The sequence below is a fragment of the Buteo buteo genome, chromosome 1 (genome assembly GCF_964188355.1).
Source record: "Buteo buteo chromosome 1, bButBut1.hap1.1, whole genome shotgun sequence".
NCBI classification, from domain to species: domain Eukaryota; kingdom Metazoa; phylum Chordata; class Aves; order Accipitriformes; family Accipitridae; genus Buteo; species Buteo buteo.
Window position 1 is genome coordinate 55,192,546 of NC_134171.1, and position 26,693 is coordinate 55,219,238.

At 37.7% G+C, this 26,693-nt stretch overlaps 1 protein-coding gene across 7 annotated transcripts in view; it reads left to right on the top strand.

The window, feature by feature from the left end:
* Positions 1 to 26,693, top strand: part of RAP1GDS1 (Rap1 GTPase-GDP dissociation stimulator 1) — a 105,010-nt gene that overhangs the window by 36,290 nt on the left and 42,027 nt on the right. For 4 of the 7 annotated variants that reach the window (XM_075030872.1, XM_075030853.1, XM_075030906.1 and 1 more), the window contains exons 2-4: positions 2,068 to 2,178; positions 20,189 to 20,311; positions 24,924 to 25,049. In XM_075030872.1, coding sequence (XP_074886973.1) covers positions 2,068 to 2,178; positions 20,189 to 20,311; positions 24,924 to 25,049 — 360 coding nt within the window. Of the gene's footprint in view, positions 1 to 2,067; positions 2,179 to 20,188; positions 20,373 to 24,923; positions 25,050 to 26,693 lie in introns of those variants that run through there. The other 3 variants (XM_075030863.1, XM_075030892.1, XM_075030896.1) reach the window with 3 other exon arrangements.

Below are 26,693 nucleotides of genomic sequence, written 5' to 3' on the forward strand. Positions count from 1 at the left end.
GGTGAGATCTATATAACCTTTGCTACAGTTTCAATGCTAAGTGTGTGAGTATACAGGGAGATGAGATGCCTGTAGGATGGAAGAGAATTAGTGCTGTATTATCAGAAAACTGGAGAGGAATATGAGAGGGAGGTGGGTGAGGAAAGTATAAGAGGAGGTGTAGCGCACAATATTAAATTGTAGTACTGGGGCTGGTCATTGGGTATCCTGCACCTGTGTCTTTTGACAAATTCCAGTGATATTTCCTGAATAACTTATTTAAGCAATGAGACTTTGCAGTGCATGTTCTACTGTTGGTTAAGTGTCATTCAGTAAATGTGCTGCAGTAAGCCTGCTAGACAGTAACATAAGTCAGTACAAAGGAAAATGATAATTTTTTTTTTTTCTTAGTAGCTTGTTCGAGGAGGTGTCAGTTCAGCATGGCAAGGAGAGGTGGTAGGGATGCAGGTTTGAGATCTCAAGGAGCGCAACCAAGTGCAGCTGCCCCAAAGGCTTTTACAGAGTTGCATACTGCTGGCTCTCTGCATTTAGGAGTGATGGGATTCCTGCCTATAGTGCAGCTAAGAACATGTTCATTACTGAATAGACAAACTAACTGCCTAATAAACAATTTCATGATGAATTTCATACCTAAATACTGAGCACTTCAAAAATGAAGCATCTTACCTTTATCTATGTGGGATATTGAGCTACAAAAGCCTATGCTAATAAAAAATGGAGGTGGGTGAAAAGCCATAGCTTTGGCTGAGAAGCAGAGCAGCTCCAGGAGTGAGATTCCACTCTCTTTGTGGGATGCCTGCTGGTTCTCCACTGGGCTACCAGTGCCTCAAAGACAAATAAAAGGAGCATAATGGGAAGTTGTTGCCATGCCTCCTTTCCTGTGCACCATCCCATATGTGGGCAAGTGAAGAGGAGGCAAAGCACAGCAGCTGCCAGCTTGTCTGTGAAGGGGGCTTCCTGCATTGCTGTGAAGCTCTAAGGCAGCACTGGCTGCCTTTCAGGCTCAGAAGATACCAGTGATGCATTGCAAAGAAACTGTACCTATGCTTCTGTAGGACTGGGGTCAAGGCTTTTTGGTAGTCATTGGGGAACAAGAGACAGCTAGGCACTATTTAGCATTATTTGTTTTGAGTAACACTTTCTGCTTACTAGCAGAGTTGGCATGGAAACTGAATCAGCACTCATTTTTTAAAAGGATAGTCCATTCAGAGTGAGGTTAGTCATCAGCAGGAAAACCAAAAAGACTCAGGCTGCAGCTGCTAACACTTATACCTTGCTTGTGAATAGACAGAATATTCAAAACAGTAGCAGTCATATTACCCCAACTTTTATGTGAAAAAAAGTGCATCTATTGAGAATTATATTATGTGGTTTGGGTGTTGGGGGTTTTGTTTGTTTGTTTATTTGTTTGGTTTTTGTTTAAGAGGGTAGAGTTATCTAATTATCTGAAACAGCAGAACTTCTTATTTCTAGAAGATGCCTTACGTTTTTATGGATCAGTTGGATTTAAAGAGTTAACACAGTTCATATAAGCAGTGGTGCTTGTAACATTGTGGTGGAAAATGGCATAATACGTGAAAGGCTATAAGCTTAGCACTAGGGATCTGTGAATGTATAGCCAAGATGGAAGCCTACACAGCATGCCAGAAATGGGATTTTCAATTACTTTCCCTTTATTGATGAAAAAATTCAAGATGTGCTTATTTCCATCATATTTTTTTTCCCCCACACAAGGATAGAAACAAAGAAACGGCTGCTGGTTTTCTGCACCTACTAGGCTGAGAAAATATTGATGGCTAAATTGCTGTTCACTGGCATTTCACAAAGTGCCTGCTGGCATCCTGTTCTCAGATGCAGGATGATAAATGTGTATTTAAATCTGAAAAGTTTAATTTCATCTATAACCTTTGACTCCTGGCTTTTTGTATCCTTAGAATACAGACATACATACCTTCTTCATTGATACAGGATCTTGTTTACTTTACAGTAACTATTTACATTAAAGGCTATAATATTGTTACCAAACTGATGAGGACACTGATTTCTCTTTTCTTTGTGTTTACCAAGCAGATAATCTAAGTGATGCCCTGAAAAAGCTGAAGATAACAACCACTGACAGCAGAGCTGATAGCTTGGAGGGATGCTTGGACTGTCTGCTTCAAGCTCTGGCACAAAACAGTAAGTTGTATGGACCTTTCAAATTTTAAATCATATAATGAGATCAGTGAATTAAAATGGAGGTAGTAAAATGTGGCAGAAAGACTGACTGAAGCGGTAGGCTGCTGGATTTGCTGTTCTGGGTTTTGGGGGTTTTAACCCATACATCTGTAGCATTCAAGTAGCATCAAAGACAGTATCAGTAAATACCTGGATATATGGAACAGCTGTAGTCCAGTCCTTTTTCTGATATGATGAAGTAGAACATTTACTTCTCCAATTGATCACTCAAGAAAAAAAGAACAGGGATGGACAATTAAGCCTGATAGGATGGGGAGAGGGATATGGGAGCTGCTTGCTAATTCTGGTTAAAAGAGCATAGTTCCCTATTTGTAATGTATTTTTCCTCATACTTCTGATCACATATTTCTTATTTCCAGTAGTTTCAATTAGCAGAAATAGGCTGGATATCCAAAGATGGTCCAAATTTGACATGTGGTATGGTAACAAAAATAACTTAAGAGTGGAACAAGATGTCTTTTTCACCAAAAGCTGTAGAATGTGTGTCCCCACTTGCACTAGGCAAAAAGGTATGGTAAATGAAGATGACAGCTTATAAGACTTTTCCAAGTTAAACTTTCTTAGCGCTTCAGATGGTGGCAGGAGAAAAATCTGTGTAAAATTTCAGGTCAAAAAACTTCTCAGGATAGATACAAGCCATGATTAGAAATTCTTTATTTAAAAAAAATGTTAGTCCTTTGTAAATATCAATACACTCAAAAGCATATACTATTAATAAGTCTTGTTTCTCTTCTGTGATGGTATTCTATAAATCACAGCCTTTTAGCTTAGTTGTTGTAAAATAATTCCTGAGGTTTTTCACAATAGAATATAAGCACCATCCATATCAAATCAAATATGGTTTATAACAGTCTCTGCATGTAATGGTAGTAGGTTTTTAATTCTGATTAATTTGCAAGGAGATGTCAGCCAGGAAATAATAAAATATTTAGGTTTTAGATCAACCCATTTTTTGAAGACGCTAAACCATTTTTCTTACAAGTTTGTTTATAAGGTATATCCAATACTTCAATCCAACTTCCAATTGGATTTGGTATTTCCAGTACTTTTAAGTCTAATACTTAAACACTAAGTACTAAAAAGAAGATGGTATGAAAAATGACAAAGCAGTTAGTGTAAATAACAGAGTTTATCATTTTGCCTATGAAGGTCACATAGCTATGTCACAGAACAAGTTCAGCAGATGCAAGATAATTTTGACTAATATACAGCAAACTTACTCATGCTTCCTTGCAGCCAGATTACTCTCTTCCATCCCAGTCTAGGGCTTTGCTCTTCCTTCCAAAATCTTTTCTCTTCTAGTCTCGTAGCTGCCAAATCAGATAAGCAGATTATTAAGATTTTGACATCTCTCATTTGGGCAGTTTTACAAAATTTAGCTATGATCCCTGTACCATTTACCATGTTCTTTGTGTGTAAGTCAGTAATATGAATATAACCCTGCTGAGCTGCCATATGATATACTTCTCGACATATTTTCACCCCAAATTGAGGGCAAATAAAATAACTCCTTGAAAATTAGATGGGTTAGATGGGACAGTTTTTTCAACAGTTTGCTTGTGATTTAGGAGCCTGTATATCAATTCCCTTTCAAGTGAATTAGACACTTCGATACCTATGCTTTGCTGAGTCTTTTTGGACAACAGGCTTTAGTTCTCAAGATAGTCTGATGATTTGGAAGAAAAATCCTCATAGAAGACAGGTTTGTGTTTTGGAATAAATTTGGGAGAACAGCAGTACATTCAAATATGAGGTAAAATGCACGTAATAGATTGATTCAACAAATAGACATAGAATCAGCTTTCTAAACGCTGCAGTGTTTGAGTTATTATTGGGCTACCAGTATGTTATGACTGTCCTTCCTTTGACCAAAAAAACAATGAATGTCCTTCCTCATAGTTCACATCCATCCAGTTAACATCTTAATATGGATTTTATTGATTGAGTGATTGATTTTTAGTTACAGTGTGTATTATCATATATATGATATATATGTGATATCATATAGATATGGGATACACACTGTACCTGTGTCTGTGTATAAATTATTATATAATTAGAAATCAGATTGTTTATATAAAACTACACGTTAATTGTAACAGAAATTATTTAAATAAGATTTCTCATATAACTATTCTGCTGTCCTTTAGTATATTCCTATGTGTATGATTATATTAATGAAGTATACATTCTGATGATAGTTCAGTAAATCATCATATTAGAGTAACACTAGAAAAATAAGCCATGCAAGGAATAGAGTTTATTTTAAGAGAATTCTATAGGACTGTGATTTCATTGAGAGTTCATGGTGGTATCGGAAGTCACAGAACTTAAAGGTTTTTTCACTTCATTAAGACTTGGAGATAAAAACATTATTTTATCTTATATAAAATTTAGTATGTTACTAATACACCAATGCAACCCACTCCCATCTACTGCCAGCCAAAACCGGCAGTTAAACCGTTGTATTAATACACATTGAGATTTGTAACATTTACACATTGAGATTTTTAACAAAGGAAATAATCATTTCCGCAGCTTCAATTTGGGCATATTGCATGTACGTGTGAATGTTTCAGAGACCATTACACTGCTTTTAATGGCTAACTGCATGCATGCAACATAGGGTTGTGGTTGCTGCAGAAACATAAGTCAAATTCCTTAGTCTCTAACAATACAGTGACAATTGCAGTTCCATTTACTTTGCATACAATCTTTTAACTTTTTATTATGTTAAAAGATTACAAGCTACTTTCTTCCCATATTGTCTACCATATAGAAAGGGATGGCAAAGTTATGATAAATATTGTAGTTCTTAATTTCTTTTTATGTAATCTGCTGCTTTTTCTTTTGTTTTTCACGCTCCTCCTGACAACTGATCTTTTGATAATCCCAGACAGGCTGTAGTGCCCTGGAACATGATATCTCCTGTCTGGCTTTACAAGCTATTCTGCCATTTGTGACACCAATCAAATTAAGGTGTATGCACACACACGTGCTATATGACACAAGGGTGAATCAAATAGTTTGCTGAATGTGATAACTGCTGGTAAATATTTGGCAAGCCAAATTCAAATGGTTTTAGCTACTGTTTGTCTAGGAAGATAGTTGTATAGCCCTTCACATTCGAGACCTGGGTCTGAAAATCCTGCACAGATGGTTTCTTTAGAAGACATTGTTTGGAGAGACGTATATTCCTATTTATGCAAATATTTTAGTTCTTATCTGTCACCAGCACTTCTGGCTGAGGCCAGTCATATATGGACTAGCTAGCTTGAGGCACTAGATAACACTGAGGACTTTAGGATGAAAGAGGCAACAAGGACAGAGGAATAAGAAATAAGCATGCATTAGAAATGCTTTAGAATAATAAGAACATACCTCATTTTGTGTAGACTTCCTTCAGCATTCCCAGTGAAGTCAACTGGCATAGCTGGGGACTTTGCACCCATAAAGCCTGCAGTAACGAAGACATGCAGTAACCTTAGTCTAGATTCCCAGCTAATGTTAAGTCGGCACAGCTCCTATCACCTCTGTGGATCTACCTCATTCACATAGGCTGAGATTCTGTCCACCTTACTTCTGAAAGGCAAACACGAATGCTTGTTCTCTTTCCACCCACAAGCGTTCACCATCTCTAGATTGCTAAACTTTCTGTGATTTAGATTTTTAAAGGAAGTCTGTGGTGCATGATCCATAAGAAATGTTAGCAGCAAATAGAGTCAGCCATGCACTGAATGAAATACTGGCTTCTACTGAATCAGGAGGTGAAATTCATATATTGCGTGTGTTTTCTCTGAAAAACTATATACTAAAACAAATGACTCCATTGCCTGCTCTGTAGAATTTGGATTCTTTGTGTATAGACATGGTTTGATATGTTGCTGTCAAGAAAGAATTTTGCTGATCTGGAAGCAGACTGTTTACAGTAATATGGAGCGTAGAATGATCATAACCATTAGAAAAGGCAAAAAAACAAGGAATTATTTTGTCAGAGAATATGATTCTGAGGTTCTGCAGCTTTTTTAAATTCATCTTAAAAAAAATCTCTGAGATTAACTGTGCATTGCAAAATGAAATTTAATTTTGTGTTTAATATGTCAGAATTCCTTACATTATAATTTGAGACTTTTTACAAACAGGGGTCATTTTCTCCACCCTCACCACCCCCACAAATGGGCTAGAGTAAGAAACAGGTTATCTTGTAGCTGCTTTATAATAATGGGTGTAAAGACAAAAATAATTGAAGTTTGCAGAAAAATCCACAGGAGGAAATTGGAGGAAGGAGAGCTCTGGTAGGTGAATCTGTATGCATTTTTCCCAGAGAAATGCAGTTGTGTCACCTCCCTGTGTTCACTGCAGAAGGATGAGCAAGTTCCCTCCCCCTGGGTTTCAGGCTGCCCTCTGACCAACACACAAATGTCGCATACTTGTCTGCAGTCCACAACCATCTACCTCGAGGTCGTAGCCATAGTTATGAAAGCTGTATATTTGCTCCGATGTTTTTGCTAAGTTTCTTTCATATTTAGCAACTTTGGAATTCAAGGGTATTTCGTGGTTTTTTTTTAAATGACGACTTGCAGAGGAACATCCTCTGAAATCTCATTCTTCCCCTATGTACAAGTGGTACTGAAAGTTACGCTAAAGATGCAAGGGAGGCATATTAGCTTTCCTGACCAACAGAAATTCTCAGTGCAAATACTGTAGAAAAATGACAGTATTAAACACCAGCTCCAGTGGCATCATTAGATTTGGTATATTACTGAGTTTTATTATTTTTTGAACAATAAAAAACAGCTGAATGTTACAAGCTCAAGTTACTTTCTATTTTGGAACAAAACCTATCTTGTGAAAAAGAAAACAATTATTGGTTTCAAGAGTTTTGTTCTAAAAGCACAATGTTTTACTCTCATAATTCAAAGAACATAGTAATTAGAAGTGAACTAGTTATGTGTGGAAAAAGATCTGTGAGACAATGGATACAACTTCATCCATTTATGATTTTTTTGGCTCAGATATTTTAAATTTAAGCCTTAATCAATGGCAAGCTAAACTAACAGAGAAAAATATGATAACTTAACATATGCTTTGCAGCTTGGAATCTATTTTTTAAAAAAAACTTGTCAAAAGGATGTGTAAAGCACTTATGCACTGGAGAAAAGTATTCTGAAAGATTGTACGCTTACATTTCTGGAAAGAAGTAGTAAATTCTTTATTTTTTATCTCGCACCCAAAAATACGGGTATGTACTATTGGATTTTGGGAACAATAGGTTATTTGTATTGCATAGGGAAATACAATAGAAACCAATATAGGCCATCCTTTTATATCAACATATACAGATTTATACCTATTAAGAGCCCTATCATAAATATTGTACCTATCAAAAAAGTACAGTTATCCTAAGATCCTCAGATAGAGGTCCACAAGAAAGGACTGCCTGAGAAAAAGAAAACAAGAAGGAAACAGAGGTTTTCTTTTAAACCACAGGCCTTCTGGGACATAATTATTGCAGTAACAACAACAAAAAAATGTTATTGCTAGTCCAGACATGCTGCGTTTCAGATACAAGAGGTTATAGCAGAGATAAATAACCCAGTTTTGACAGATAAGAAATCTGAAAATCTGCTGAGAACATTATTTTTGGCTCTGATATACTCAGTGTAAGAGGCTGAAAATGCCCACTAATCCGAGCCTTCAGCACCTGGCTCTGAAAAATGTCTGACATGTAATTGAAGTGCAAAGGCTAACACATGCATTTGAAACATTTTTTTACATATACTTTTTGGGAGGCTAAGAGTATGAGTTTACAAGTTTGTGTATAAAAATGATTAACTAAAATCACAGCAATAAAGATAAGCTTAAGTAAGAGGGCAGGGCCCCAATTCTGAAAGGGATTTAGAAATTTTGAAAAGCTCTTACAGTTCAAAAAAGAAGGTTTAAAATAATGCACTTTACCTTGAAGATGTGGTTGGCTAAGATGCCCTATTTTCTATTTGTTGAGGTATGCTGAGACCTGGCAACTCAAGGAAACATCAAATGACACATGAAAATTTTAATTTAATGTTTGAAACTGGAAATTTCAGCATTATTCTAAGGCTCCTTTGGCATGTAATTTTTCTCCCCATAATGAATGCAGTTTCTTTATGCTATTTTGTTTTGTCCCCAAACATATTTTGGCTATATACTATAGCCATGTTTTGTTTTGTTTTGAATATACTCACTGTGTTGTATCAGAGAAAGTACCATTATGTTACAAACTTCCTGGGCAACTGCTACTAAGCCTCTGCCATCACTTCCTGCTGTTTCAGCTTTATAGTGTTGAGGTCATGAGCTTAGCCCTCCTACCTAAAGCTTCTGTTCAGGTTCTCTCTTGGAAGTCACCAGTGGGTTTTCTGAAACGTGTTGGTTCCTATTTGATGGCGTCGCAGAGGAGGATGTGTTAGCATCTGGAGTGCTTAAGAAAATGTTGGATTTCTGCAGACACTGCAGATTTCTCACATTCCTTCATCAGTGAGGAAACTTTCCATCCAATGCCCTGAATCTTCTGTAGGCACTTGCTTTCAAAGGCATCTAGTTTCCTGTCTTTAATGTTTTGGTGGATTTCCAGCTCTCACAACCATATGTTAACACAGAGGTTATACTTGAGTTGGAAATTCTTCATTTTATTCTGTTTTTTATAGCTGTGGCTTCCATATGTTGTTGAATTTAGTTAGTACTTATGCTTTTCCTATACTTTATGTTCCTTTTTCTGATCTTCACTGGCCATAGAAGATGGAACAATTCCTCTTACTGGAGCAGAAAAATCGTGGAGAATTTAGAGATAATGTTTTGTAATTTTTAAATTCAGGGCTTAACTGAAAAAAAAAATCTGCTTCTCTGAAATTTTTAAATGTATTATTGTTGCTATTATTGCCTTTGATTTATGAAAAAATTGAGAGCTTTACCTATTTTTATCTTTCATTTTTGGACATTTTTGACAGTTCAGTGTACATACTCTTATTTATTCATTGCAGAGTCAGGTAAGCGTCTATCTGCTTAACTTTTAGCATGAGAGTGCTATCTGATTTCAGTGAAATCTTGTACCTCTTTAGTACACACAGGATTAAGCAATAGTCATTTCATCTTTTGTTTTTCTGATCCTCTCACACATTAGTATGGAAGTAAAAGACATGCTACCCTCACACGACAAACATAGAAAAAATTAAGTTGTAGAACCTTTTGTACTAGCAAGAGTTATTCTAAGGTATAAACATTACCTGAAATCACTTGCATTTATTACCATTGGCTAGACATTTTAAGCTTACTCCTTTCCCTTTCTGAAGCATGGAGAAAAAACTTCACATTTCACAGCTTGCTCAAGCAAACCTGTCCTTAAACATCACCAAACTAAACTTTCTCTGATTTGAAGAGACTGTTTGAGCAGAATAAGAGTAAAATGAGGTGACAGTCATTTCATATGCATTCTGACCAAGTAACTGTGAATGCTTGCACAGCATTATAGCTTAAAACAAAACAATAACTGTCTATAGGCCCTATTCTGACCCTCATATGTAAGATTAACTTTGGCTACTGTTGTTTCATACAAATAAACAAAAGAGCACTCAGCATCCCCACAAGATTTAATGCATATCACTAACAAGTAAGGTGTAACAACACAAGCCAGTGCATAAGTACATCAAGGTAGCATAGCACAAGCAAGTGGATAGACAATGCTTCCAATTAGATCAGTGGCCTATAAAACCAACGGATAACTAGTAGAATTAAGTCCAATGACAAACCGCATTTCCCTGCTCTCTTTTTCCTCTTTAATCTTTAGCATCTTCCTTTCTTCTTAGCAGCAGTCTGTCTTCCAGGTGGATTTTTGATCCTCCTCAGGTCTACCCCCCCCAATGATCCCTAGTATATGTTACGCACCTGTGATCCTAGGAGGAGGCGGCTGGCTACCCATGGTTGTATGCTCAGACACAGCAGACACATGCCCGCATGTTAGTCCTGATATGTAAGTGTCCCAGCCTGAACATTCAAACAAGCAACAGACATTTATGGTGTATATCCATGAAAAGGAAATATGCAGATGAAAGCTAGAACATCCTCCTCCAAAAAGACAAAACCAAAACAGTATTATTGCCAACTGTCTACTGAAATCTATAGTTATCTGCCGAGATTAAAGTGTTCTTTAGGAAGATGTCGGCCTTAGCCTATGACAAAGATTTTACAACTCATTATTCCTGGTATGTCTTGGAAACTGCAAAAATATTGAGTAGCACTGTACCCAGAGTGCCTTGTACAACTCATTTTCTTTGCGTATTGGAAACATGAACTGGTGTCTGTTTAGCAACTGCTAAATCTTGATCCAGCTTCTTTGGACTTCAGTGATGCAGGGATAATGTATTTAATGTCTATTCAAACCGAGGGAGGGAGAGGGAATAGAAATGAAAAAGGAAGAAATGAAACTAAGTGGATGAGTAACAAGGAACAAAGTAGTGCCTAGGATATTTTAGAGGAAGGAGAGAAATGGAAGAAGGGAGGAATAGATTTAAAGATGAAATTTTTGAAAGAAAACAACAAGCTAAATGCAGGTACCTAAGCGGCAATTGATGCCATATCTTCATGATTCCCACTGCCTTCTACAACAGCTGCATACACTCAGAATCTCTTGATTTAGCTCAGTATGTTACTGTAGCACACGTTTAGAGCACAGAGTAAAATTAGTGAAAGGAATAGAAAGAAAGATCCTGATTCTGCCAACATTTACATATATTCTTACCTTTAAGGACATAGATTCTTATGTTCTGGTAGTCGCACTGAGCTCAAGAGGTGTATTTCTATGTATAACACTATATATATGGCAAAGCATTTGCATGTTCAGAGCCAAAGTATGTACAGCCTCTTTTAGCAATTACTTTGTTTTGGGTCACCATCAGTCTTGATTCTTTTATGACACTAGGTGTCAAGGAAAGTGTTCTTCCTTCAAAGGTGTATTTCCAGTTTATTTCTTAGCACACTGTCTTTCCTGAGTGTCATATAAACCTGTGGGTTTTTGATGGGGAGTATGAAGCTATAAAATCAAAGGAAAAAGCATGACATATGCATTTAGCTTTTGCCATTGAATTATGTTTTACAACATCTATATTAGTAGAAATTAATATAACATTTAACATAATTGGGAATATTTTGCATGATCAAAAATCATTTTGATTGGCTTGTATGCATAAAATCAAGTCTTACATAAATCATGATAATGGATTACAGAGGGAAAATTTTTGGTAGGATCATTTTCATATGGAGAGATCGTTTTGATGAGAAAATGAAGATAGTACATAAAACCCTGAGGAAGGTTTTGTATTCTGCTGCTAGGGAAGGCTTAGGCCTGCTTTTGCACTAGTGAGGATGGAAACCATCTTAGTGCAGACGCAGTTTCTACCAGCTAAAACATTCCTTTGCTACAATACCTTGCACCACATCCCTCTGAAAGTAACATTACCAACAAAACAAGTTATTATTTTTGTACTTTTGGCCGTATAGCTGCATCAGCAGTAAGGGTTTGCTGGTGGAAGCTGTCAAACCAAAAACCCACATCTTAGACCAGCGTACTCATACAAGCAAGAATTTCTAGTCTGCCTGTGATGCAGATAATCTTTTGTAGCAGAGCCAGAGGTTCAAACTGAATTGGGCCAGCTCAGCCAGTTAAGCTCACTGCAGTCCATTAAGTTTACCTGAGAAGATCTCTAGTCAAATGCCTTTCTGAAAGTTGGGGATCCTGATGGATATTTTGTAAGAGGGAATTTTGGCTCATATACTGTGTTATAAAGCATTCCTTCTTTTTGCTGAAGAAGAATGTTTGTTGCATCTTAGCCTATAAAGCTGTTGCCTTTTCATGGCACTGTATACCCATAATCCAGAAATGTTTCATCATAAGTGCTGTATATAATATATTATTACAGTATACCTATTTAATTGGAACATACTAAATCAAGGAGACTGCTTTTTATTGGACTGTCTCCTACCCAGTAAACTGGCATATCCTAATAATACTGAATGGTAATCACTGCTGCTTAGTGAGATTATGTTTTACATAAATTCCTCTTAATAGTGATGTATTTAGTTAGTGCCAGATAGTTAAATGATGTTTATCCAAGTGTTAAATTCCAAGTGTTATTCATTGAATACACAATGTGCCAAATAAAGATTAAATATTGTATTTTTTTTCTTCACAGAAGGTATCAGTGAACAGCAGTTCCAGATAATAGAATTGACAAATTTCTTTTTAGATTGCATTTTTGAAATACAATACGAAAGCAAAGGAAAAGGCTTGCCTTTTGAAATGCAATACAGAAGCAAAGGAAAAGGCCTGCTTTTTATGAAAAATTGTATTTAGAGATCATGTAATTCACAATTTAAGGTCTGAAATTTCATTCTTAGTTTTGTCCCAGTCCCTTATGACTTACAAACATGATCTTTTTTAGATTAGCTTTTCCTTAAGCTACTTTGGTGGCAAAACTTTTTAAAAACATCAGTAGCTAGAAAATTCCTTTGTATGTAGATGTACTTGTCCAATAAGCACTGGGCAGAATTTTACAGCAGGCATTTTGAGCTTGCTTGAGAGCACTCTTAAGAGATTGCTTAAAGGGAATATGAAACATCTCCTGCCTGTATAATGCACAGCTTTTAAATCTGATTTGATTTTTAAATTAAATTGAATTCAGGAAAAGGATTTTACACTATGGACCTAGTATTTCTGTTATACAGATTGAAAAACTAAAGCATGAGGATACTTAAGGTTTTACCCAGGGTCCAGTAGTAAGTCCAGTTAGTACAAACAGCAGAAGAGGCAAATTAAAATGTCCATGCAGGCTGAGTGTAAAACATGAAGGTGCTAGTGGATGGCATTTGTACTAGAGATGCCAGACAACGAACTTGGCAGCTGAGGCACTAATATGAAACTCTTTCAGCAGCTGTCCTACCAAAGTGGTTACCTCCTGCAGAGGGTGAGTCAGAAAGGGGAGTAGGGGAACTAACAGCTCAGATAAACCCACCAAACTATGTATCATGGCTCTAAACCAGATCCAGTTCAGGAACTCAGGGGTTCTGAGCTGCCTAACTTTAATATTCTGCCTTGTGCTGTGACATGTCTGTGGAAGTACTGATGTGCATATTTCTTCATTGAAGGCAAAGCTGGCATGTATTTTTATTAAATTACTTCACCGGTACCTGCAACAGGCTATTCAAGGGGTGGGTCTCATCCTGAAATTCACTTTTATTCTCTGGATATAGCTTTTGGAGAATTTAATCACTGGAAATTATGCAGCTAGTTGGTTGGTGAATCTGTCTCTCCATCTGTCCTGTCTTCCTTGTTAGGGCTGAGATTTTAATTACAAACATCTGTGCACTATCTCTGTTTCTTCATTAAAAACAGGAATTGAAGTTGCCCTGTTGTTGCTGGCAGAGACAGGACAGAGCAAACACCATGATGGAAACATTCGCACAGCTAAAGGAGAATCCTCCCTCCCTGCCTCCTAGGGGTCTAGTTTGAAGGATAGATGAGCAAGCAGATTGTATTTGTGGGGATTTCCCCATGTGAGGAGGAGCATGCCAAAAGGAAGTTATATTTATATATTTATTTCTATATATAAATTATTATTAGAGGAAGTTTTTTTTTCTGTAAAAACAACTCTTGATAATCGGAACAGTCTTTTTTGCTAAGGTATGTTAAGCAAAAGCCTCGTTATAAGTGGTGCATTCTTTGTTGCATGAGAGCACATCATTTGTTTCACTGAGGTTCTTTACAACCCACTTTTTGTGCTCTTGTAGTCAGACTAAAATCTCCATTTTGTGGTTTGGAAAATACAGTAGGAGGCTAGAGAGAGAGAGAGAGAGACAATGCTTCTTGAGGGAGGCCGTATAAGGAGACGGCATCAATACTTGCTCTTGGTCATGTGAACCTTTTTTACTGTGGTGGTTAGGAGGATGTGCCAGTTAGAAAGATATCCCTTGCTCCCTTCATTCTCCTCCCGTCTGCCATCTGAAAGAGCAGATGGAAGGTTCCTTTCATGATATACGTGGCTCATCATTATTTATTCATGTGTTCATCTTTCTCTTTCTGATGACAGTACATGTAGGAGGGACATTATAAAGCCAAGGTAATTTTCTGCAGTAGTTTCAGGAGGTTTATAAAACATCTTTGCAGCTAGAAGTACATACATTTTTCAAAAGAGTACATTGCAAACACAGTTGGCTTAATAAAGAGGACACTCAAAAAGCTGCTTATTTACAATTCTGTGGTGTGCCTCATTTCTCATGTAAAGCTCCACAACATGGGAATTATTGCAGTGCTAGCCTTCACTACTGTTGGGTTACATCTAATAGTGTAACTTAAACTCATTGTGCATAGAGAACAGGAACAGTGAACCTGTAATTTGCTTCTCCTAGCAAGGGCAAAGTAGTAGCACTTCTGACAGATATGCCCTTCCCTTCTCCTTCCCTTCTCCTTCCCTTCTCCTTCCCTTCCCCCTCCCTGCCTTTTCTTTCACTTGAAGGTGGACGAAATGATGCAGAGAGGAGAAAAGGGTGAAATAGAGAGGAGTGAAATTTCACAGGAAATAGAGCTGAGAGGGGAGAGACTGTAGAATTTAATTTGAGACACTCATTGGATTTTTTTCCTATAGTGATTTCTGCTACTTAATTAAGCAGTCTGATAGGCACGGTGCTCAGCTCTCCAGCTCTGATCTATGGCATTAAAGAATTTCCTGGCCACACCCTTTATTATTCTGACTTCAGGCACTGCAAAAACCATGAAAAGCAAGGATATTGGCATTTTAATCACCCAGCTATGACATTAATAAGATTTGGGCACTATGTGATCTAACATACCCTTTGTTTTGTTATCTAGTGGTATAAAGAGACATCTAAAGCCGCAGGTTTAACCTTAGAGGTTTTTTCCCAAAATTATGCTGCTGTGGCACATCGCTGGATTATATTGTGTGCAAAAGGGCTGTTTCTAAAGCAGCATTATTACAGTCCTACAGTTTCTTTGCTTTAAGATGGGGGCATCGGGTGCTCTACGGGTGGGTTGCTGTATGCAGACTGAAAATCAGGCTTTAAAAGAAAGCATTTGAAATCTGGATATCACATTTAGCAAAAGGATTTTGAGGTGTGGCAACCTAACGTCGGGCTACCTAGATTGTTAGGTTTCCTTAAGACACAAATTGAACAGATTTGAAAGGGGGTGCAGTTCTGCTAAAGGAGTTAAAATGATAAGCATAAGCCAGCTTTTTGGCATGTGATTAATGTTGGCTCTAATTTCCTTTTTCTCCATTATTGAAAGCATGGGAGGAGATTATGTGGTGGAGATTTTGCCTAGATCTTTCTTGCTCCTAGAGAAACATTTGGTTTTACTTGCTCCAACTACAGCTGACACTACCTTGAAATAGCAATTCAGAAGATGACAACTGAAATAAGTTTCCAAAATAATTTAGCCTCTAATAATTTACTAGGAAGCCCAGAATGAAGCACACATGCAGCAGATTCATATCCTTACAAATAAACAAATAATACCTCTTCCATGCATACACATGGAGACAGGAAGCCAGGCAGGCCTTCTCCAGCCTCTGAAGAGAGCAAATAAAGTCAAGAATTGAGGGTTGCCTATGCTAAAGCCATTAGCAATTTCTAACCTTGCAGCAAAACCCAAACTATTTCTCCTAGGGCCAGGCAGTGGTAGGGGTACCAGACCTTTGGCAACATCGGTGTGTGATCTTCCAGTCTTAGGTTCTGCAGAAGGAAAACCAAATCATGGTTTTTACAATCAAAGTGAAAATACTGCTACATAAACATGACCCTTCATCGTCCTCTCCAAAAGATAAATGCCACACACACTTTTTCCTTTATTTCTGTCCCTGTGTATGTCCCTTTGCCTTTTATGCAGGACTCGTGTTATATGAAGCTGAACAAAAAAGAGACAGAAGTGCATGGGCCTTAATGGGCGGGCAGTCTAAATCCATGCTTCCTAAAGTCCCTGCCCTAACAACCATGCCACTCTCCAGTTGCAAGTGGAAAAAACAAAGGAGAAGAAAAGCTTGGCTTGATTTAGGGTGGGTATTTGCTTTTCAATGCTGTCTGCAGCTGGAGTCCTTTACTACCACAGTTATACCTTCAGTGCATCCTGCAGAATAGGGTCACATGCAAGACTCGTAGCTCATGTTTTGCAAGTAGCCATGAAGTAATTGTCCCATTTGGGCACTTCTAAGAAACAGCCACTGCTTATATACTTAGAGTTGTGCTGAAATAATCTTCAAAACCTCTGACTTGGTATTTTCTTTGAAAGCCATGTATTTCAACACTTGCTACCTGAACTGAGTGTACAGTTGACTCCTCAGACAAGTGAAGGGTGGCTGAAGATCTTCATTTGGACTTCCCAATTTCCACAGGGCAGCCATGTGCATTAATTGCCTACTAAGCCCTCCTCCTTTAAAAGAATTTAAAAAATACTGAGCAAAAATGCTAGACTTAAGAAGACAATTTTAGGTTTATATATAAGACATCCTGTTCCAATTAAAATATCCTTCCTTGTCTAAGCATTTCAAAAGGCCACCAAAAAGATGCATTTTCTATAGCTAAAACATCTGCCAGTTACCTATGTCTTAAGAAATTAATTTGTATATTTCAGCACATTCTTGTTTTCCCCACCGTCTTTATTAGAACTTTAGTGTGATGAACTTAGAATCCCTGGGAAAAAAAATTATTTATTCTGCAGATACAAACCAGGACAATTTAGAATAATGTGCATGAGGATGTAACAGTAAGTTTATTGGCACATTCCCTTACGATGCCTTATTGGAGGACATACTATAAACTACCTGCAAGGATTTAATGTCATAATGTCATACCTTTATTTTGACACTGGATTCATTTGTATATTACACCAAGTGTAAATTGTAAATGTTTTGCAGAGGAAGAGCAGGGCTTAGGTAGACTTGGAGTAGACAAGCTGAAGCACCCCACGGCATTTTTTACACCCAAGGCAATTACTGGCAAAAATGCCTCAGAGAGCACTGTGGGCTGCATAGTCAGTAGATATTCTTCTGCCTGATGCCAGATTAATGTGCTTTTCCCCTCAAACATTTATACTTGAGCACTTACTCAGGGTAGAGTGGAGGTAGGAGTATCCCTGCCCAGTGGTAGGAGAGCTAGCCTTGCTGCTGGTCAAATTACTCTGGCTTCCTTCTTTTGTGACTAGCAAAAGTTTGATATTGGTACTCAGCCTGGGTAACAAGAACCAGTGGGATATTGGTTTGAAGGGCAGAGTATATGTAGGTGTGCCTCCTGTACTGCTTAAGAGTAAGAAAAAAGTCAATGGTCTGTTTTCATCTATGCAATCCCAGCTAGCTGATTTCCCGATTTCCAACAGGTCTGTTAAGGCCTCTGCTTTTATTGGTGCTCACTTGCTTATCTTAATAAAATAAATCAGTGCATATCTGCTACACACAACTGGCCTGGAGAAGCATTTAATTTTATTTTCCCACTTCTTGCAGGATATGTTTTGTTCTATTTATGTAATTGATGCTTTGCACAGTAATGAGTCCATCAAACTACAGATCATAAAAATAAGACTGGATACTCTGTATCTCAGCAGCATGGCAGGAGAAAATACATTAATGTTTCCTGCCTACTAATTGTGGCTAACATTATAGAGGTTCACAGATATCTACATTTCCAATTTTGAATTCTGTACTTTCAGTTTCGAGCTTCAGGGAGAAGGATGATCTCTTCTTTAATAGACAGCTAAGATGTCTGTACCACTGTTTAGTCCTGACATGATTTTCTCTGAAATCAAACTTTTCTTTCATCTACATATATATCCATGGGAGAATACATCTAGTAAGTATATGCTATATGTCAGAACTTACAAAAGCTTCCCAATAAGCCATAAGCTCCTTTACATTATATCTTCTGAGAGGGTTTCTCAGTGCATTTCAAAAATTGCAGTTAACTAGATTGCAAACAGATTGTAATAATTAGCACTTATATTACACATGATATGTTGAAATTAATCAATCTTCATTTTATACCTAATCTGTTTGTAATCAGATGTCATCACTGACATATTGTAGATGAGTAGTCCTAGCCAAAGACAAACATCCCAAGATGGAACTGAATATAGAAATACAGAGGCATAACTGCAATCCAGACTTGAAGTTCTCTCCTTTTAGTCCCTTTTCCATCACCTAGACATCACTGGCTCCCAGCTGGCGAAGCATGTACATACTGTATGTGAGCCACAAAACCCACATGAATCACCTCTGCCAGGCTTGTGCTGGCTTCTGTTCAGGGTCTTTCCCGTGCTTGGAGGCAGCAGGGGTTGTCCTGGAGCTGCCACAAGTCAAAAATCAATTGCAGGATTGGAGGAGAGGAGGAGGAGGAGAGAGGAGGTGGTGAGTCCTGTGACACATCATTACCAATTCAGAGGTGAAGCACAGCTAAACAGTGGTTGCAAACTGCTGCTCTAGAAGACTAGCTAGTTGTGGTGCACAAAATATGCTTTTACTTGTTTTGGGGGAAAACAGAGAACATCTTGAAAAAAACTATTGGATGAGATTAAGGCTCCTCCTTTGCTGTTCAAGAATATGTAATATCCCTCCCTTTACTCCCGGATTTGAAAGATACTATATAAAACCAAAATCCATTGATTACTACTGGCGCTGCCCAGCCTGACTGTCTTGATAGCTCTTACACCAGAGTAAGGGTGCTTCTAAGAAACTGCAGAAAGTGGTGCTCAAAGGCCTGTCTTCTCAACTCTGAAATGTTTACATCTGTTTCTCACTGTTACTGGCAAGCTCTAGCGATTTTTTTAATTTTAACTTGCACTTACCGTAAAGCTTTTATTTTAAGTGATGTGAGGGGGGTTGTACATATTGTAGTGCTTAAGAATGCCCCTGTGAGACAGGGTTGTCTTAGAACAGAGTTACATTCAGATGGATTTGTTTTGCTCTGCAAAAGTCATCAATTAGAGCATCTCACAGCCATCTTTGGAGAATGCAAGTAACTTCCACTATGAATGGCTTAAGGAGTCATGCTACTTTCTAAAGTGATAGCTGCCATCTAATCATATTGTATGTCACACTAATATTCGTCTCAAATATGCCATTCTTTGAAAGCATTAGCAAAACATGTTTTAGCATCTAGTACCTTATCTTTCACTGCAGTTGAATCAGTGTTAATTTTCGGTTTGTTATAGAGCTGTTGCCCAGCAATGCTAGGTGGAGCCCTGCTATGGAGCAGCTGCACAATTCCTCTCTACTGCAGACAGAAAGAGGAACGGTTTTGTCCCGAATCTTTGATCTCTACTACAAGAAACTCAGTGTTATTTTTCCCTTTCCATTCTACTGAGACTATACTGGAGCTACTGGAGCTTAGCAGAGCAACATAGAAGATATTCAAGCTGAGCGTAAGAGGAGTCTAGACCAGGATCTGCTTAGCTCTCCCTCTTCTCCAGTTTCTGACTCCTACGCTGCATTAAGCTGTGCCCTCAGCTGTAAAGACCTCCCCCAACAATCCTTGAAAGTTTCCAATAATTCATCACTTCAGAATACCATTCCTTGATTTTTACATAGTACTTTAGGCTGCTGCATATCACTCCATCACCTTTAGTCTTTCTACCAGTCTCTCCAGTAGTTTCCCTATGTATGTATGAGTATGTATCTGTATTTACTTATATAACACAGAGTCACCTTATAAAGATCAATTTATTAGGAATGGAGAAGTAATAAGTTCTTTGAGCACATCATATAAAATAAATATGATCACTGAAATAGCAGTTGACTTCTTATATGGGAAAATAATTACTTTAATAATTACCTTTGAGAAGACTTAACTTCCCTTCTGCTTTTCTTTCTTTTCTTCCCCAAAGCAAGCTGATGCACAAGTCATTTTTGTGTGATGTGTTTTTCAGATACGGAGACAAGTGAAAAAATCCAGAAAAGTGGAGTTCTTCAGGTGTTCGCGAGTCTGTTGACGCCACAATCTTCCTGCACAGCAAAAGTAGCTAACATCATAGCAGAAGTAGCCAGAAATGGTGAGGTTTTCTACAAGAACTTTTCTGCTGGAACATCTTCAGTTTTTCACCTCACTTGTCAGTATGTTTTACTTCATTTATGTTTTCATTTTGTAGATTAGACACCTTTCATATCTTTCCCTTTCACTCTTTTTGTTTTGTCAAATTTTCTCTACTTTTTAATACAACCAAAACAGCATTTGGCTGCTGGAAATTTTTTTAGTCCTTACTTTCATGCTATTTAGTTTTTAAGACAATCAATAGTATTATTTATTGGGCATAAATAGCACACCACTGGCTTTATGAAATGCATATAGAAAAAAAGGATGGGCATCATGTAGTGCACATAGTTACAACAGTAGTATGTATACAGGTGGCTAAGTGATAGTAGATTGTTTCTTTGGTCTGAGATTTGTGATAACATTATTAACATTATGAGGCCTTTGATACCACACCAAAACCAGTTACTCCTGTCTAAAGAGCGTTATACATGTTAAGAGTAAGAGCCCAAGAACCCAAATGAGAATCAGGGCTCCATTTTGGTATGTATTATACACATACAGTCATATAATGTAGGAGATAATCTAAAACTATTGAAATTATTTTTCTTTAGAATTATCTTAAAGCTCACCCAATACCCTGCATACCTTGAGCTCAAAAAAATGGCCTCATATCTGCAGGCAGGTGCTACTGGCAAACCCTGTGATGAGGGTAGGGGAGGTTCGTGGCTGACTTTTCTCACTCCTTGACTTGTTGCTATCCCAGCCAAAGAGGCACAGAATGCGTTTTGCACTTTAGTTCCCCAGAGGCCAGGCAGAGAGAAATAGGATGCCTCTTAACTCCTGTCTGCATGCAGACCTGGCAGCTATACCTCCCTCCCTCTGTAAACTCTCATGCTGATGCCTCTTCAGAGAAGGGGCTACATTATTGCTGACTATTTCCACATTCCCTTTCCCCCTTTTCTTTGGAATTGTGATACTACAGCTTCTTACCGCTAGCCCCTGTGTGACCTCCTCCACCCAATTCACTGATTTGAGACAATGCTATATATGGATATTCAGAAACAACATTAACAAGAAAATAAGATATACATGGTTAGGTTTTAAGTTTTAAAATTATTTAGATAAATAGCCAGTAAAAAATGTAAACATAGAAATTTAAAATTAGAAATGTTTCAGAATGATAGATTCATGCAACCGTATCACATGCTTTTTCTGTACTTAATAAATTCGTAAGTATATTTAGAATATTGCAGTCAACTGTTTATCTTTACAGTTAGCCCTTCTAGCTCCTGCCTCAGAAGGGAGAAAGTTAAGAATAAAAGCAATGTTCACAATAGCTTAACTGATTACTATGCATTGTTTCCTGCAAGATTTCCTTTACAGAGCGTTTTAGCCAGTATCTTTCAAATCTGAATTAATACATTAAATCTCTGAATAGTTTCTAATGTATCCTTTTTCCTGCCAGCTTTTAAACTGCTTTTATGAGTACACTCTCCGGAAGAGCTGGCATTTTACCTGGTTCATCATACAAAATAGCCTTTGTCTTTTTCTTAAAGTTATTAACAGATGTAACTGGGACCTCTAGCAGCCATGGTTAAAGTGAAGGTATTAAGAAATTATTTAAGGTGCCTAGTGCTTTCAAGACTGGAATGAGCTGGATGTTTCTCTTTGGATTCTAACTCTTGAAATAGTTGCTTAAGCAGGATAGCAGCAAATACCTCATTTGATTTTGTTGTTTTCTTTGTCCTCTTACATAAGAATACAAGTGTTTCATGCTCATGTTGCACCTTTTTTCAACAGGCATCAGGGCACTTTGAGAAATCTATGTTATCAACATCCTACAGATAGCAGGCATTAAACCCAGGCAATTGAACTGATTTCCCTATGGTCATGCCATGCAGCACTGACAGAATAGTGCCTCTGACTCTGAATCCGAGCTTTACTAATAAAAGAGCACCTTTTTCTTCCCCACTTCTTGTTTTCCTTTCCCATTCCCCTCATCTGGTCCTTCACACATACACACACATGTAGTCACATCAAATCCCTCTACCTGCCTCAGTGGTTTTGTCATGTTTCATCTCCTCCTTTTCACCTTTTGCTCTGTTTCACCTCTCCAGCTCACATGACTTTTCCTCCTCCCAGCATGAGCTTGTGTTAGGCTCTCCCATTTTAAATATCCAAACACACAAAACTCCCTCTAGTCACTCTTGTGTCTCCAGCTACAGCCATTTGCCTTTCAGCTGTGGGCATACTGAAGGCTCAGATGCACTTGCTATGTGGAGTTTCTCTCCCCACTGTGGACCTTTTAAACCCTCTTGCAAGGTCTTTAGTCTCCTCTTCTTTGCCAGGATCTTCCCAATCTGTAATACTACAACACAACTACATTTCTCTTTTGAAATCTTGTCTTCCTTTGCTTTATGTTACTCTGTCCTCAATGGTTGTCCTCCTAACTTAAGCGATTCTTCACTATTTCCTTCAAAGGATCTGCTTCATTTCCCAGCCAGGTTAGTGGAAACCTTCTAAATGACTCTGTTCTTGATTACCTTCTCTTCTATTACTTCTGTGTACTATCACCTGCAAATATAGTTGCAGTTGCCACATTTTTGTTGCTGTTTCACAGATCTATTTTGCTACATCTGGCACCATTTCTTTTACTTTTTGCCCTTACATGACCTTGATAAATACAAGTTTGCTCAGCATATTGCCTAATTATTTTGTTGCTGAATGGGAGACTGAAAGCTTCTGCTCACTCCAAATGGCGGGAGGGTGGAGGAAAGGTTTCTTACTCCTTTTCACCACATGAGCAAGAACCTAAACATACAACAGAACAGACTGAGACCTCCCAGTCTTTTAGGAGAGAACAAGTTCTGTTTCCTATCACAGACCAGGAGAAAAAAAAAATTAAAAATCTGACTGATGATGCAGAGACTATGGTAAGCTAGTGGGTGTAAAAAAAAAAGTGATGTTGGGAGAAGCTGAGGAACAGAGAAGAGTTTTTGTAGGCAACTAAGAGAGGAAGAGGCTGAGACGACAGAGGGAGGAACGTTAATACATTTAGTAAATAAATATCAAGATGAAGATTAAAGTGGGTGATAAAGAAATAGGTAAAAAGTTACAAGGACATGGCAAGGCCAATTTTAAAGAACAAATGTATCTGATACTTGTTCTGTTCATTAGGATGGATACCACCACCATTTATCACAGTGTAGCATCTGTGTACCCTCTTAAAATGTTACAGTATCTTAGGAAGGTGGGTCAATTGTGCTGACTACTATCTTCTGTTGGACCTGCACAACTGTATAGATGTTGCTGATTGTACTTCTTCCACTTGTTGATATATCAAAGTTTATCATCACGTGAGGATTGCTTACCTCTATGACAATTATTTCTTTAGCTAAAATAAAACTGCAAGATTTACTACAAAAGATTTTGTAGCTACAGAAACATCAAAGAACATTGTAATAGGTGCAACAAAGGGAGTATTTAAGAAAATGTATTTGTATTTCAAACATTGTATGAAATCTTTGAGTTATTGGAATGAGGGGTTCTGTTGATCCAGAATCAGAAAAACTTTCTCATCTCTTTTTATGGGGATTGCACACCCTGGTTCATTCTCTCGTAAATGACGAAGTAACACAAAGGTAAACTGATTTTGGAAGATCCAACATAGTCTAGGATAGGAAGAGACGTGATTTGCAATTCACAACAAATGAAAAACATATTGACCTTTTGCCTATTACAATGCTACCTCTCTGAAGGGTGCTCTGTAGTGAGCTATTAAGTAACACTATCAGTGTATCAGGGGGATGCTTCTGTAAACTTACCTTGTAAAATGTGCAGCCCAGTGCCTGCCTAACTATAGCTCCTCCTGGAGACCAGTCCTTTATCTCTCTGACACCAGGATAATTCTCTGTCTATGACTTGCACAGATGTGAAATAATACTTTGGTTCTCTGTGACTGGGGGACATAGCAGGAAGGAAGGACAGAAAGGCAGAGAGCTTCCCACTGGATGGGTCCTCTAGCTGTCCTCCTGTGGTGGGCATCAGTTAGACTGTCGAAAGGTACAGGCATTTGGGTTTACGTAATCTCTTTTGTATTTTCCTTTCCTTTCCTTACCTTCCAAATAAAGAGCCTGTTACTTAACTTTAATTCCCTTTTTTTTTTATTTTTAAAGCAAAAGCTTTTTAGGAGTTCTAATTAAGGGAACAGAGAGTAAAAAATACTGTTCGTTTTGGAGTATGAATACTAGTTTTTAAGTCATCTTTTATGTTATTTAGTAACTTTAATTTATGTTGGATTTGCTGGGGTGGAAAAAAAGGTTGTGAATTCACTGTTCTTTTCAGCACTTCTTTATACTACTAAAAACATGCTCAGTCTGAGGTATGTTAAATTAGTTTTCATGAAAGTCAATTAAATACTCTTAATTCCTTTCAAATTAACGAATAATGGAAAGAACATAAGCCCCAGTCCCAACTTGGGCTTACTCTCTAGAAGCTTGCATGAGAACTTACATGGGTTGTCTATGCATATGTTTATTCTCACAAAAGGCCCAGTTGCAATGCCAGAGTAACTAGAATGGATGAAACTGAAAATAGCCGGCTTGCTTTAACAGGCTTTGCATTATTTGCAGAATTTATGCGGAACCCATGTGTGGATGCTGGGTTGATCCCTCCTTTGGTGCAGCTGTTAAACTGCAAAGACCAGGAAGTATTGCTTCAAACAGGACGTGCCCTGGGCAATATATGCTACGATAGCCGTGAGTGTTGAAATATGCCATATTTTGTAGATATTCTTGTAGGAGGGAGGGGGATGTTTTGGTGTTCTGTACATTGTGCACTGGCACATCATTTTCGTCTTTTCTTGATTTTAATTTACCAGATGACTCTTCTGATTGTATGGGACAATTGAATGTCACACTTGCATTATGCTTCTGTGACAGAAAGATTAAAAAAATTGTTTCAATATTGTGATACAACTGGGTATAAGAATAGAAAAGACTTATGATCCTGGGTTTGTTTTTTTTAAACATAATGAGCTAGGTTTTCAAGGAGCAGGTGCTACATACACAGAGGCCTGAATAGTTAATTTTTCCTCAGAATGTCTCAGAAGGGGACAGAGTCCGAAGGGAATATTCATATTCTACCAGTCTCAAAGCTGTGCAGAGCTACATATGTGGCTGAAATGATGCCTGAGCTATGTTGCTGATTCTTAGAATTCTTATGTGGCCAATCAATTGCTCCAAGATTACAGATTTGTGTTTTTTGTAGTCAGGGGTTATACGGGGTGGGGGAAGGTGATTGGTGAGGTTTTTTAGCTTTTTGTGGGCACAGTAAATTTTGCAGTGCCAAGCAATTGAGTTTTGAAATGCAATTGTGACTCCATGTGCTGATTACATGCATGGATATGTCATTTGCAAAACCAAACCAGTGGTTGCAGTGTTTTGAAAATGCAGCCTCATTATCCCTTACTTTTAATATTTTGATAAAAGCCAGTGCACGATAAATATGGTCCAGAAGCAGAGACACCAGAAACATCTTTCTGTGCACATGAAGGAATTAGAAGCCTATGGATGTCTGCAGATGGGAAGTGAGATGAAATTGTAAAAGCATTTTGTTTTCTTGAGATTTAGTGGCTTATTTCAATAGGCAAAGAAATTTTCTTTGTACTGTGTGTTTCATTTACTAAAAGTTTTGCTGTTCTGAATATTGTCTGTTGAAAAAACTGAATTATTAGTAGCCTTTCTCCTTGCTACTTTTTTTCATCCTAATTTGGAAATTTACATTTTATATTGTTTTAAATTACCTTGCCTTTGACCTCAGGGAAGTTAATCAGATTTTCCATGCTGCCATTTTCATTTACAGACAACTACTGCTTGAGGATGTTAATGTATAATTCTTTCATTTAGGATTTTCTTTAAGGTGACCAATCAACTGAACAGCTGCTTCCCCATGGAAACTTCAAGTAGAAGCTGTTGAGCTTTCTATAACATAATTTATTTACTATATTTTATTTCAGGGTCATATGTGATATAAAGCTCACTCCCAGGTGGCACTGGTTTATTTCATATAAGTAAAATCTACATAACTATTCATGTCATTGTTGTTCAGCCCACATTTTTTCATGAAATACAATAAGGACACACAAAAATGGTTTTATAGTATCAGGTATTGTGGACTACTGCTGGCTTTTATAGTGCAGGATTTATCCAGTACAGAAAAGCTGTATTACAAGCCTTGTGTTGCCCTTCTGTGGAGCAAAGCTGGCACTGATAAAATCTACAGCAGGCAGTGATGTGTTCTGTATGCCATGTGTTGCTGTGCTCCTGTGGGAGGACAGTCACTACCTTCCCTGTGTAATTGAGTAAGATTAATGAATAAAGTGTAATAAAATGTCACAAAAA